Raw genomic sequence first — 15,525 nt, forward strand, 5'->3', positions numbered from 1 at the left:
TGACCCCTTTCGCCGACTCTTTTCGCTCGCTAAACAGTAAACAGACCGATTTTATTTTCAGTGGGCCTTATTCGTCCCAAATGTGCCCATAAAATATTTTGCAGGTGCTTCCTTATGCCCCGATTTAAGAGTGCATCGGTACATTCAGTTTTTGCCATGAAGTAACCAAATAAAAGGTCGTTATCATTGTGCTTCAATAAGCGACACATAGAATAGAGAAAACAATTCAAATTTACGTGAATTATTTTAGTCTTTTTATTTCGCTTATAAATAATACTTATACTGTATAAATGTGTTACCCTTTGAAAGACTATGTATGGCAAGATAAAAAACAAAGATAAAATATCACCTATACATTAATATAACTTTGTATAATAACTCAAACTAACCAGATACAAATACACCCTGACGCGCGTTCACATACAAACATACGCGCACAGGAATGACCTATAATGACATCGGTAAGATCTAGGGAAATAAACACACTTTTGATTTTTCTACCATTAACTTGAGCTCTTTTATACAGCAACACGAACCTTTATCTTTTAAACATAAACCTATTTATATAAACCTTGAAATATATTATATACAAACGTCTACTTGCAGAAGTTAATGTAAAAAAAAAAGAAGGCGCAGGCATTCACATGCATACGCAAGTGGACAGACACAAACGAAAGAACACAAAGGCATAGAAAAGAGTATTAACATATGTTCCTGTTAAATAACTATAGTGAAAGCGAATGCATCGCCACTCTAAATGATATCTCGCTGGAAGGGCGTTTAAAAATAACCACGAATATAATTTTTATCTACTTTAATACCTAAATGATGCCCTTCCTCACGATTTAATCTTTTGATTTTTGCTTTCTTCATTTTTTCTTTCAATCGGTAGTTAAAAGTTTATTAGACATTGTATATTCCTTTTAGTGGTATATAATAAAAATATACTACGTCTTTAAAAAGCTTATTGCCAAATAAAAAAATACTGTAACTTTAGAAAGGGTCTGTGTATCAAAAGCTAAAGATTCGTTAGAACTGGCACATCGCTTAAGATCTCGACGTATTTTTAAGAAAATCACACAAACTGTATATTAAAGTGACACAGTTCTTCTACAGGCACATTAAACTAGAAAATTTTGCCTCATTACTCAACATGACCTTTTAAGTAAAAAATCAACGAAAGAATACTTTACATGTATTCGTGTTGTCTTTGTATTCGTTTTCCCATAGATTTTAGATCGATCTATCCCCGTGGGGAGCCTCACTAGATTACTGGTAGTAAATCCGGCTTAAATGTCCGTCCTGCCTATTACAAGCTGTAAGGGGGTAATTAACTTTCGTGCCGGCTCGGCTGACAGCTATTTAGCGTGAACCCCCAGGGAGTTAAGTCGATCTAGTTTGGATCGATCTCATCTCTGGGAATGGGGTCTTTGTCCCTTGATATGCAATTAGTATAACCTCAGGACGGAATATTTTTGTTTACGGCATCTTACATGTACTTGCCACATCGAGGCAGGAAATGAAAGCTATTTCTTGAAATATGACCAACATTATAGATGGAACAATTGCGTCTGATCATAATGGTTGATCAAGGCGAATGAGAATGGTATGATGAAAAATTGAAAATAATGACTATATAATTTTTCATAAGATGTTAACTTCTTACAGTTGGTCTTGGAATCTGTAATGTGTTTTCTTCATTTTCTATGAACACAGTGTTGTCGTATGCTTTCCCGTTGGGGCAATAATCTGAGGTGTCCGAAAAATCTCCCATGCGATGAAGATTATCTTTTTCGCTCTGTGGTCGTCTGAAATTGAAAGAAAAATTATGCTGCTAAAATTGAATTCTTGGTGAAAATTTCGCCATGTGTAATACCTGTGCTAAAAAGCGATAGTTTATTACTCTTGGATGTTCACCCCGTTCCGCAGCCAATCTAAAACTTAAAGAGTGCCTTATAAATGTTACCTTTTTTTAAAATAAAATAATATGGATATTTTTCCGCTAATTGGACAATTTACCTGATTACGATCATATTTGCACAATCTTGGGACGGTGTCATAAAATATCTTAAGACTTAAAAGTTGGTCCTGATCTCAAGACTTAAATTTTTGGTCTGCTTCAATGGAGGATAAATTCTTTGATATCCAGTGAAAAAACGTTACTTTCAGTCATTTTTCACCAATGAAACAGGCGAAATAAGTGCACATTTGCCGTTTTACACTGGATGTTATATAGCCGACTTTCAGTTATTTTGTAAAATCATAAATAAAATACCTCTGTTTCCGACAAGCAATAGCCACTACTGCGATAAGGACAAGGAGAGCACCGGCGGCAATGGCAGCAACTATTGGCCAATTTACCTCAATCCATGACTGAAATAAAGATCAAGACATATGGTTACACGTTCCATCTTCAATCCTCATTTAAAACTTTCAAAAGGTAAATAAACAAGAAATAACATTTATGCATCGAATCCTTTCATAAGATTTCTAAACTGTTACTGCACCTTCACAGATGTCACTTACTGGCGGTGATGTAGACGTGACATCAGGATTAACGGCATTAAGTGTGGAGTTGTCCCCGTTATACACAGTTAAGCCGGCAGGCAGGTCGTTGTTTATCTCTGCACGTATCTCTTCCGCTGACTTATCCTGCAAAGCAGCTCCGACCTCGCTCGAAGACACCTGTCGTCCGTTTATGGTCACTTGATAGGACAGTCTGGTCACTTTCTCTCTGTAAAATGGAAACATATCTCATGTCCCTCTTGTATTTTAGGAAAATATACACCAATTTGAATGATTCGACAAATTATTTCATATCAGGCAAATAAAATGTGAATTTAGCGTACCCGAGACGGTTAACACCATATCTGTAATTATCGTTTTTGTTTTACACAAGAAAGTCGTATAACTTTATGATATGTCATGCACATATACCTAAGAAAAATCTTCACGTAACGAAAACGAAACACAGACATTTAGCTTGGAATAAATAAAATAAATAAATAAGCGATTTACCCTGTGGCGGTGACAAAGGGGCTCGTCTCAAAAGTAACGTCCACGTTGGTGCCGTTGCCCAGCTGAGTGGAGGCAATAAGCTTCTTGATTGCATCTTGCACACCGGCACTGTTGGTATCTGTAACTTCCCCAGTAAGGAATATCACAGTACCTGCAATAAAAGCAACTATTGTTATTTCATCATGATAAAAAAGTGCGTAGGTATATCATGTACTTAACAAACATAATCTGCATTTAGCAAGAACAAAATGAAGCTATATAAAAAATCAGCACAATTAAGTGAGATTTCCAAATTTTGATACTTGGTGTTTTAAAGTAATTTTTTATCGGAGAAAAATGTAGAAGAAATATTCATGAGCATTTTAAAACACTTACTCGGAATTGCTTTGGTAGTTTCTTGGCTCTTTGGTGTCGTCACGATCACTGTGGAGGTGGGCATCGCTTTTGAAGTCCCCGGATCAGTGACCTTAAGTGATGTCGTTGTTGTTTGTGATTTGGCACTTGCAGTTGTTGAAGGACTTTCAGTGGTCATTCCGGCTGTCATTCCGGCAGTATTGTATGTTTTTGTTGGTTTGCCTGACGTCGTAGAACTGGTACTGATGACGGATGGCGATGTTGTTGTTTGTACACTAGCTGCCGTAGAGCTTTTTCCTTTTGTTGGTGTTTCTGACGTCCTAACATCTGTAATGGTTGGTGACGTGTTCAATGTTTGTGTTTTACCCGTTGTAATAGTGGTATCAGCGCCCTTTGGTATTTCTGTCGTCTCTCTTTCTGTTGTCAATGATTCCGTTGTCGCAATTGGTGTTTTTGTTGTTTGTCTCTTTGAAGATGTAGAAGTGGCAGATCCCGTGGTCATCGCTGCTGCAGATATGGTGCCAGTGGTTTCAGGTGGCGCAGCCGAAGTCGTCTGTGGCGATCCAGTTGCTTGTGATTTAGATGTGCGTTCTGTGGCATTAACTGACATAACTGCTGTCGTCTCTGTCATCCCTGTCGATGTCACTGTCTCCCTAGATAATGTCGGTGTTGGTGAAGTTGCTGTTGACACAGGTTCCGTTGGAACACTGGTTATGTAAACAGATTTGTCCGCTGTTACCGTGTCAGCAGAAAATGGTTCTGTAGTGACTACTGAGGTACGCTTTTCGGTTGTTGCCGGCGATTCTGTCGTTAAAGGCGTATGACAAAACTGCCCCGTATAACCTGGTGGACAATGACAGGTGAAGTTGGTGATTCCGTCTATACAGGTGGCACCATTTTGACAGGTATTATTAACACAATCATCGATGTTGGTTTCACAAGACTGTCCCGTATAACCTGGTGGACACTGACAGGTGAAGTTGGTGATTCCGTCTACACAGGTGGCACCATTTTTACAGGTATTATTAACACAATCATCGATGTTGGTTTCACAAGATTGTCCCGTAAAACCTGGTGGACACTGACAGGTGAAGTTGGTGATTCCGTCTACACAGGTGGCACCATTTTTACAGGTATTATTAACACAATCATCGATGTTGGTTTCACAAGACTGTCCCGTATAACCTGGTGAACATTGACAGGTGAAGTTGGTGATTCCGTCTACACAAGTGGCACCATTTTTACAGGTATTATTAACACAATCATCGATGTTGGTTTCACAAGATTGTCCCGTATAACCTGGTGGACACTGACAGGTGAAGTTGGTGATTCCGTCTACACAAGTGGCACCATTTTTACATGTATTATTAACACAATCATCGATGTTGGTTTCACAAGACTGTCCCGTATAACCTGGTGGACACTGACATGTGAAGTTGGTAATTCCGTCTACACAAGTGGCACCATTTTTACAAGTATTATTAACACAATCATCGATGTTGGTTTCACAAGATTGTCCCGTATAACCTGGTGGACACTGACAGGTGAAGTTGGTGATTCCGTCTACACAAGTGGCACCATTTTTACAGGTATTATTAACACAATCATCGATGTTGGTTTCACAAGACTGTCCCGTATAACCTGGTGGACACTGACAGGTGAAGATGGCGATTCCGTCTACGCAAGTGGCACCATTTTGACAGGTATTATTAACACAATCATCGATGTTGGTTTCACAAGACTGTCCCGTATAACCTGGTGAACATTGACAGGTGAAGTTGGTGATTCCGTCTACACAAGTGGCACCATTTTCACAGGTATTATTAACACAATCATCGATGTTGGTTTCACAAGACTGTCCCGTATAACCTGGTGGACACTGACAGGTGAAGTTGGTGATTCCGTCTACACAAGTGGCACCATTTTTACAAGTATTATTAAGACAATCATCGATGTTGGTTTCACAAGATTGTCCCGTATAACCTGGTGGACACTGACATGTGAAGTTGGTGATTCCGTCTACACAAGTGGCACCATTTTCACAGGTATTATTAACACAATCATCGATGTTGGTTTCACAAGACTGTCCCGTATAACCTGGTGGACACTGACAGGTGAAGATGGTGATTCCGTCTACACAAGTGGCACCATTTCGACAGGTATTATTAACACAATCATCGATGTTGGTTTCACAAGACTGTCCCGTATAACCTGGTGGACACTGACAGGTGAAGTTGGTGATTCCGTCTACACAAGTGGCACCATTTTTACAGGTATTATTAACACAATCATCGATGTTGGTTTCACAAGACTGTCCCGTATAACCTGGTGGACACTGACATGTGAAATTGGTGATTCCGTCTACACAAGTGGCACCATTTTTACAAGTATTATTAACACAATGATCGATGTTGGTTTCACAAGATTGTCCCGTAAAACCTGGTGAACATTGACAGGTGAAGTTGGTGATTCCGTCTACACAAGTGGCACCATTTTCACAGGTATTATTAACACAATCATCGATGTTGGTTTCACAAGACTGTCCCGTATAACCTGGTGGACACTGACAGGTGAAGTTGGTAATTCCGTCTACACAAGTGGCACCATTTTTACAAGTATTATTAACACAATCATCGATGTTGGTTTCACAAGACTGTCCCGTATAACCTGGTGGACACTGACAGGTGAAGTTGGTGATTCCGTCTACACAAGTGGCACCATTTCGACAGGTATTATTAACACAATCATCGATGTTGGTTTCACAAGACTGTCCCGTATAACCTGGTGGACACTGACAGGTGAAGTTGGTGATTCCGTCTACACAAGTGGCACCATTTTTACAGGTATTATTAACACAATCATCGATGTTGGTTTCACAAGATTGTCCCGTATAACCTGGTGGACACTGACATGTGAAATTGGTGATTCCGTCTACACAAGTGGCACCATTTTTACAAGTATTATTAACACAATGATCGATGTTGGTTTCACAAGATTGTCCCGTAAAACCTGGTGAACATTGACAGGTGAAGTTGGTGATTCCGTCTACACAAGTGGCACCATTTTCACAGGTATTATTAACACAATCATCGATGTTGGTTTCACAAGACTGTCCCGTATAACCTGGTGGACACTGACAGGTGAAGTTGGTAATTCCGTCTACACAAGTGGCACCATTTTCACAGGTATTATTAACACAATCATCGATGTTGGTTTCACAAGACTGTCCCGTATAACCTGGTGGACACTGACAGGTGAAGTTGGTGATTCCGTCTACACAAGTGGCACCATTTTCACAGGTATTATTAACACAATCATCGATGTTGGTTTCACAAGATTGTCCCGTATAACCTGGTGGACACTGACATGTGAAGTTGGTGATTCCGTCTACACAAGTGGCACCATTTTTACAGGTATTATTAACACAATCATCGATGTTGGTTTCACAATGTGTACCTGTAAATCCGGTTGAGCAATTACAGGTGTACATATTGATAAAATCCTGGCACGTTCCATTGTTCTGACATGGGTTACTGCCACATTCATCAATATCAGACTCACAGAGCTGCCCTGTGTATCCATCGCTACAAACGCAGCTGAACCCATTTATGCCATCCTGGCATGTGGCGTTATTTTGGCATGTGGCGTTGAGACAGTCGTCAATGTCCGTCTGGCACTGTGTGCCTGTGAATCCTGCCATACACTGACACTGATAGGAGTCAACGCCGTCCACACACGTGGCGTTATTATAGCAAAGATCGACAGCACAGTCGTCAATGTTCGTCTCACAAATTGTCCCGGTGAAACCACTGGGACACTGACATGTAAACGCGTTTATTTCATCCTGACAAGTCCCACTGTTAACACACGGGTTGCTGTCACATTCATTGATATCAGTTTCACACAGGGTCCCCGTGAATCCCCCGGGACAGTCACATGTGAATCCATTGATGCCGTCCTGACACGTGGCATTATTCTGACACGGACTGCTGGCACATTCATCAATGTTAACCTGGCAGAGAACTCCGGTATAACCAGGGGCACACTGGCACGTGTAGGCATTCACCCCATCCAGACAAGTGGCGCCGTTCTGACAGGGACCGCTGGCACATTCATTAATGTTGGTCTCGCAGTTAACTCCCGTGTATCCGGGGGGACACTGACACGTGTAGAAGTTAATGTTGTCTTGACATGTTCCACCATTATTACAAGGGTTGCTGGCACATTCGTTTATGTTAGTGGCACAATCTGCCCCTGTGTATCCTATAAGTAAATATAGCAAAAGATATTTTGGGTATTTTTAAATGTACTTGATACTGGAGTTTCAAAGCATGCTTTGATTTCGATGTAACATAAGTGCTCTAATATCTTTACTACATTGTTTTCATTCTCAGCATCAGGTGTATATAGTAAATAGTTGAAAAAGAACTTCTTTGAGAATATGGCCAAAATGGTTATTTAAATGAATGTTTACTTTCTTCTTTTACCTTTTTACAACATAGATATTGAATTTAAGTTAATATATTTCTAAGTTATGATATTTCTATTGGCACATTGTCGCCTCGGTGCATTCTCACATTCTCACCTGGATCACAGTAAACTTTGACCTGCAGTGTAACCCTATTGCAAAGAAGAACGCAGAAATTATCATTATACCATTGCAAAAATCGACAAAAGGTAATATAAAACTGATTACTTAACAGACACATATCAAATGCTTTTTACTAGATGATAAGGTAAGCATGCTATTTGAAGATTTTTATTTTTGACAGATATATATACGTAGTTGTGCTTAAAGGTTTTAGAACAAAGACTATGTCCCTGGTGAGGGTACAAGTATATCTTAGTAATTATGACATTAATTTAAAAATACCAAGAATTATATTGACATACGATGTGGGTTCCGTTCCTCTAGTTCCCTGCAAGGACGCTGAGGTCCAGGATGCAACGTTCTCACTGGGGGCGGCGGCTGTTGTGATGGTCGTCTGCAAGAAGTCAATAGGGTCGTCGCCTCCGGATGGGCCTCCATCTAAATCCTTTACATCCACTTTTAATTTGAAAGACCCCTAAAATGGCACATTTCATTTGCAAAAATGAATGTATTTATATTAAATAAAAAAGCAATATAGCTTTTCATAGACAAATGTAGCTCCGTGACTTTCTTAATGTCGTCTTGCAGAGTATATCATATCAGTTTATATGGCATTAATAGATATGCTGTATGGTTTCCTCTGTATACATGTTGTTTACTGAACTAAGGAACTGTTTTACAAGAGACATTTCTCTCAAGCTGTACTACTAAACATGCAATCTTTCAAGAATTAAGTGAGTACACTTACCGGCCATGAGGTAATATCTGCAACAAAAGGATCTTTGAATCCATTTTCATTTCTAAAATTTATGTCATTGCTCTTTAAATCTCCCCGATATCCAAAGGATCCGTAAGCACATGAATCCATGGAATTAGATCTAGAATTAATATAATACAAAATTTGTATATTCTAATCTGTTTTCCACTTGGAAAAAAACTGCAATCTCAGTCGGATTTAATTATGTTCACGCCGAAAGAAAACGAAGTATGGTTTGTTGCAACAAGGCAAAATTACTCCTGATTTGATAGCTTGCGAGCAGCCAAATGTATTTAGTAATACTAAGTCGCTGGTTTTCATGGTTGTGCTCATCAATCGATATTCATTCTTATGTCTCCGCTTTTATCCTTAATTTCAATTTAGTTGACATGAAATAAAAGTATTTAAACAATATAAGTTTGTCGCTTTTTAACAAGATGCTACATGTAACAACGTTATTCAGCAGTATTGTAGGGTCGTTACCCATACGCACAGCAACAAGAACGTGACTCATACGTATCGTAAATGAGAAGAGGCAATTAAACGTAAATTATAATAAAACAAACAAAACAAAGACGATTCAACCTTTTTCAGTCAGACCTATATATTCTATCTCGATGGTTAACCCCTAGAGTGGGCAGCTCTTTGGCAGCATTCATCAATATTCGTTCTTTTTTCCTGTTATTGTTAATTCTGTTTAACTTAATGTAAAATGTAAGTTATTGGTTCAGAAATCAACAATCAACTTTTAAAATTACTATCACTCTTTTTAGCTTATCAAAATCAATAAGCAATATATAATTATAGAATGGTAGGGAATGTAGACTTTTGTCAGAATAACTTATTTATCATTTTACTCCAAAACCTACCCACTGCTGCCGTCAAAGCACAACTTAAACGCCGTATCACAAGGGTCCACATTGCACCAGAATGTCAGAACACTGTCGCAGCACCGTCCATTCGCACCTTTATAATTTTGATTCTTGAAGGTAAGCAGCTGCACTGCTATCTTACCAGTAGCGCCAACAGTCGTTAACAACTAAAAAATTAAGAAGATATTTAAAGAATAAAGTGTATCTTTCTATACGGTTATGCCAAATAACTGAACAGGATACCATTCGATGTGTAATAATAGAGAAAAAAGTAATTATCTGCGTTTAGTTCCCAACAAGGACACCTGACTCACGATCAGCAATGCAAAGAATAATACTGTATTGAAAACAGTTGCACAATGCATCATCTTATTCTATACATTTAACTGGAAAATCAAAGGTAAGTACCATCGTTGAAAAAAGTAATTTTTGTTTTATTTAGCATCTACAATATAAGACTAAACTACCATTTCATCGATACAATGTGTATATTTATGAATAACACGTTTAAACAGTTAGAGTAAAAGATGAACATTTCTAAATGTCACACACATGAGTTTTGAAAGATCCATTCATGATTAACTTATTTAAATGCCTGCTTTCGCTCGAACGCACGCATGCATGCACATGCTGTGTGAGCTGCTGTTTGGGTTGGTGGAATTCCTTTCAAACATTATCTTGTTAGTAATATGGAAATCTACCAACACACTTATTTCCTGTAAACCCAAATCGAGACACGACTAAAGGCGACGTGAAAGAGAATCTTCTGCTTTGCACGATAATATGTACATGTAATTGAAAACACACATTCACATTTCAGTAATACTATTTTTAAAAGAAAAAAAATGGAAAAAATCACCTACCTCCAGCCAGCAAACGAAAAGTAACAACCATTTATATGTCATTTTTCCTAAAGTTCTGCAGCTAGATCGTTGGATATTTCCTTCTTTTTGTATGATAACGCCGTGCTTAGTGAGTCCTTATCACGTGCAATCCAGTTAGAAATGAAACAAAATATAGTTTCTTACTCCCTAAGTTTGTCACCGTATGTGTGTCTGAAGTTTGGATAAACAGGCTTCACTTAAACTCTTTTGCAACTGAGATCCATGTTAAAACCGACTTGTCTTATTTCAGGTAAAAATATATTATTTTTGGCAAAAAAAATTGCCTCACTGTCTCGCTGCTTTTTGTACCACTCTCGTAGAAGTCTTCTCAGAAGGGATCAGTTTGGCATATACCTGTTGCACTCACAATGACATTCCTACTATCTCACAGAGTGGATCAACTGAGTGCCCCCTTTATCAGTTCTCAATTCTATTTGTTGACCTATCTATGGCCAAGCCCGGTGACTACCAACCTCGCCTGACATCTGACGTTACTCATAAGACTAGCTCATTGCACCTCCCATTTCTCTTCCGATGTGATATTCCCACTTAATCCAGGGATAAAACAGTCAAGTGAATTGTTTTCTTATTTTATAAAGTACGTTGTAGCTAGTCGACCTCTACCTGTTCAACGTGTTGTCTTTGAACGATATTCATAACGTTAACGTCTCGCACGCAATAATGTTATTTATGCCCTGTAGCAGATAGAATGGTTCACTTTTAAGTCCTGCCCAAGTGCTCACATATCTATGTGATGATACTATTTACACTTCTGTTATTAGGCGGTTAATTTTTATCTTGCCAACATTAAGCAAAGAAGAGAGGATTTTTTTTTTGAAGAGAAAAGATTGTAAAATTTATTATCAAGCTTAAGGATGTCATATTTTATAACTTAAGCAAAATACGGTGATCAGGGGGAGTAAATTAAAGAAACTAGTAATAATAAGACAGCAATAAGCTGGATTGTTATATCATAAAATTAAGTTTATATCTAACTCTTCCTCAATTCCGGGCAACCGCAAAGCGTTCACTGATTAAATAGAGTAAATTGACCCCCAAACAATGTGTACTCTCCTTTTGTCCCAGTCTTCACTTTTTTCCCGAAATTAAAATAACAACATTAAGAAAATTTCTGAATAGTATCCTTTCTGTCTTAACCACGAATATAAAAAAAAATATTTCAGCCATTCCAATCAATATCAATACGCCCGACATTCGTCTCTTCATTGCTAGGGCAGGAACGGAAACCCGTCCTTCCTGTGTTTGTTTAAGGGTATGTTGATAGCGTTGCGACATCATGGGTCGTGTTGACACTGCAGTAATCGGCATGTTTGCGTTTGATGACAGCATTGCTTGAACAAAATAGGGGAGTGTGACTCGGGTGACGGTGCACTCAACCCCTTTTTCTTCGAAAACTGATAGTCAACTCTTATGTTCTAAGAAAATGGAGGCACACCGAAGAGAGAGAGAGAGAGAGAGAGAGAGAGAGAGAGAGAGAGAGAGATTATTTATCTACCAAATAATGTTTCTTACCAAACAATGTTTCTTTGAGTTACACATCTGTAATATTAGTAATAAATTCAACACATTTATCCTAGACATTCGTTTCTTATGTCTGAATTGAGATATTTTGTCATTGAACGAATACTGATTGAAATTCATCGCATGTGACATGCACGGTGTTGCCTCTCATTTCCATAAAACCAGAATAAAACATACACCCAGAATTAATGTCGTTTATGTATCTACATATACATAAAATAATATAAATGTCTTCACAAACTACTTAAATAATGGTTCTCTCTATGTGTCTTCTCTCAATAACAAACAACCCTTGTAAATGGGTTAAAAACAATCGCGATGTCTATCTGTAAGGTCATGCTAACTTTGCTCCCACTTGATTCATATTGCATACCGTTACGTTGTTATGAGGACCGATCATGCAAGCCACGGGGCGCTTTCATAAGAACTTTAGACCGAAAGTTGGCTAAACTTCAAGGCCGAAAAAATTTTCTACTGAAATAATGTTTTGTTGGTCTTAAATATTAGTAATTTCTTCCCTTTTTTCACAAGAGACATAATATTTCATCTATGTAGACTGCTACTGTCTTAACTTGGGTCAAATTTAATAAAATTAATAGTCTGAAATTTGAGATCAACTTTCGGTTTAAAGTTACTTTGTGGAATCGTGTTCAGAAGGTAATAATGTCGTGGCGCGCCTGCCACCACTCCCCTTGTATATTCAGAGATATACATGAAAATAATAATAAAACTACAGCCCCTTATATGTTTCTCTAAACATTCAAAAATGATGTACAAATGCAAATTTACACAACCAGTTCGTTTTCCTATAGATTCCATGTGTATTTCACACTTTATAGGGCTGTCTGAATACCGTATGTTCTGCTTGTGCAATTTAAATTATATACGAAGTTTTTCATGTTAAAGCATCGTATTTTATTTCTCCGTGACTTCACGATTTGCATTTACTTCTTAACGCAATTCATGTTTACGTAACTCAAGTTTATACTTAAACAACTTATGTGCATGTTAAAAGTCGTTCTTGAATATTGCATAATAAATGTTGTAAACAGCCAATTTGCCATTTTTCCTTTTTTTCGTCACAAACAAGAAAATAGGGGGGAAGTCATGGATACGTGTGAATTAAACAACGGAATAAATAACCTCCAAAACTGATCGTTTGTTTCAAATCTTAATTGTAACAAACAGTATCTAGTACTAATATATGTATTATTGGTGTGAAGTACCCCCCCCCCGGACCACCTCAACTATGGATTAATTAATACACCCTGAAATGTTCTGGAATAGGTGTAACAAGCCACAAGAATGCAAATTTGGTGATTAACGTGTAAATTAAACACGGTCCGCCAAAAGCAGAGCGTGAACCACGCCTCTGTTAATCTCTCTCTCTCTCTCTCTCTCTCTCTCTCTCGCATATCAGATGGTCATGATAAATTTATATAGCAACTTTTTGGTGTAATTGCTTTTAATCCATTTTTAAAAGAGTTCATCCACATTGTCCAAATAGATAGATAGATAGATAGACCCATATCAATGTCGTTTTGATAGTGCATGTCATTCTTGTCCGATATGCAAAGTACAGATTTTAAATTGGCCTCGTTGTGGATTTCAAGTCATTTTTAATTATGAAGACGTACAATTTTTTTTTATTTGGAGTGCTTGTTATCAAAACGACATATGTCATGCCATATAGTTATCTTTAAAAAAGTATATCACTCTGTCATCCATTCGAAATCAACGACCTTCTTGAAGTCGTTCAGGGTCACCTCTGACAATCACAATATTTAAAATTTAATCTCTGTTAAGATAATGGTCAGATACGAGGTGGCGTGATAGGGCAAACTGCAGTCTCTTCTTTGTTCGTTCCAAAGGGGACTCGGACTACAGAACAATTTGTATCAGCGGTGCAAGTTGTGGTGAATATGGCAGCGACTACATGTATTATAAAAATTACATTTTGTCGATTTGTTCCTCTAATCTTTTTTTTTTTTTTTGCTGGACTCATCAAAAGCTTTTTCTATTCTGAGGTGGGGGTAGGGTGGTTGACATTTTAGCGTAAACAAAAACAGGTCAAAACAACGAGATACTCTATTGCAGTTTGTGTTTAAGTAAAACGAATACATGCAGTCTTGTATGATTTTCCCACGGAAAAGCAAAGACGGATTATGGTGACATTAATTTAATTAATAAGACATTTCATCAAGAGGAAACTGTTTTCTTTATGGTTATATCTATCCATTTTGTTTTGGTTACCTTCAAAATGAAATCTTTTACTGGACATGTATAACTTTTTTTGATTACAAGACATCTGATAATTATAGTAAAAGTAACTATTTGTCGCTCATTTTTTCTTTGCATAAGACCTGCGCTAAATTAGCAGTGCCCTTGCCGAAAAAATAAAGGAGAGGTGCTTAGAATGGGGCTTACATGCAGAAAGACCTGCGAAATCACCAATATGAAACAAATACCGAATATTTCATTTCGTAATCATCATCATACGTGCCGACATGCACGACCCGCTACTTGATAATAGTGAAGAAATCCTCTCAGCCAATAAGTTGACAGGGTCCTTCGTGACAGGGTTCTTACACTAAGTTAACAGTCGCAGGGCAGGGCCGGGGGACAACGCTGTAATGTTCAAACAGCTTAAACAAGATAAGGGGATGAGACGGGCGTGTCCTTCTGACCAGGCGTGGCTGTTTACGTTAAAATAGCTGATGAGTTATAATTGAGTATCATATCAAACTAACACAGTTACAAATCAAAAGCTTGGTGTCTTGCGTATATTGATATTGATAAGTAAGAAGCAGTAAACAAAGTGATATGACATGGTCACAATTTTAAACATTACTAAACTGTCCCCAGTTGCGAAGGATTCACACGGGCGTGGTAATAATATACATGTCAGTCCTCGCCTATGAATGGAAACAATAATTATGTGCTCTCAGTGTAGAAAAACGCTATACTTTAAGGTCTCTTATTTCATACTTAAAGTTAATTTCTACAACAGTCTTCTTCCCTTTTCATTTCCGTTTAATTATCAAATAATAATAATATTAAATAGACTTGAGGTTCTTTGCAACCTATCTTATTCCATGGAGCATTTAATTATAAACTAAATGTACATGTGAATTACTGACAGCGACATTATCAGAGCCAGATCCTCCACCTCCCAAAAGACAATAGTAATCCGTTCCCATTAAAGAATTCGATCGAAGTAGGCCTACTGAGGAAGAACCAGCATATAAAGATTTGTGTTGTTTTCATTGTCTTTTCCCATTAAACATAAGAAGAAAGAAAGAAGGGGAGGGGAAACAATTTCTTTTTTTATGCAAAGTTTTATATCAAAGTATAATAATATATCAAATACCATCTCATTCAAGCTCTGATATTCGGGATTGACAACAGCAGTTTGTATATCGCTATATCGTGTAAATTAATACCCTGCCCATTGTTTTTCGGTCTATTTTATTGTGGATAAGAGGAGGTACAAAAAGGTACAAGGAC

General features: G+C 37.8%; 1 protein-coding gene across 1 annotated transcript; it reads right to left on the bottom strand.

The window, feature by feature from the left end:
• Window positions 1-231: 231 nt before the first annotated feature.
• LOC106172302 (uncharacterized) lies at window positions 232-10,826 on the bottom strand. The gene is made up of 10 exons (XM_087005623.1): window positions 10,456-10,826; window positions 9,590-9,759; window positions 8,712-8,841; window positions 8,266-8,438; window positions 7,958-7,992; window positions 3,394-7,635; window positions 3,019-3,169; window positions 2,527-2,734; window positions 2,276-2,373; window positions 232-1,808 (listed from the first exon to the last, which is right to left on the bottom strand). Exons 1-10 carry the CDS (start codon window positions 10,495-10,497, stop codon window positions 1,655-1,657), a joined length of 5,403 nt encoding a protein of 1,800 aa, XP_086861749.1. The 5' UTR covers window positions 10,498-10,826; the 3' UTR covers window positions 232-1,654.
• Between the last annotated feature and the right edge of the window lie 4,699 nt (window positions 10,827-15,525).

The sequence above is a fragment of the Lingula anatina genome, chromosome 2, assembly GCF_051362555.1.
Source record: "Lingula anatina isolate TDL-2025a chromosome 2, LinAna3.0, whole genome shotgun sequence".
NCBI classification, from domain to species: Eukaryota; Metazoa; Brachiopoda; class Lingulata; order Lingulida; family Lingulidae; genus Lingula; species Lingula anatina.

Bases quoted from the DNA above. Each gene is read 5' to 3' on its own strand.
- LOC106172302 (XM_087005623.1), bottom strand. From the start codon at position 10,497: ATGACATATAAATGGTTGTTACTTTTCGTTTGCTGGCTGGAG. The intron at 3,170-3,393 runs GTAAGTGTTTTA...CTTTTATTGCAG, and splicing joins AACTACCAAAGCAATTCCGA to GTACTGTGATATTCCTTACT. The intron at 2,735-3,018 runs GTAAATCGCTTA...TCCATTTTACAG, and splicing joins CCCTTTGTCACCGCCACAGG to AGAGAAAGTGACCAGACTGT.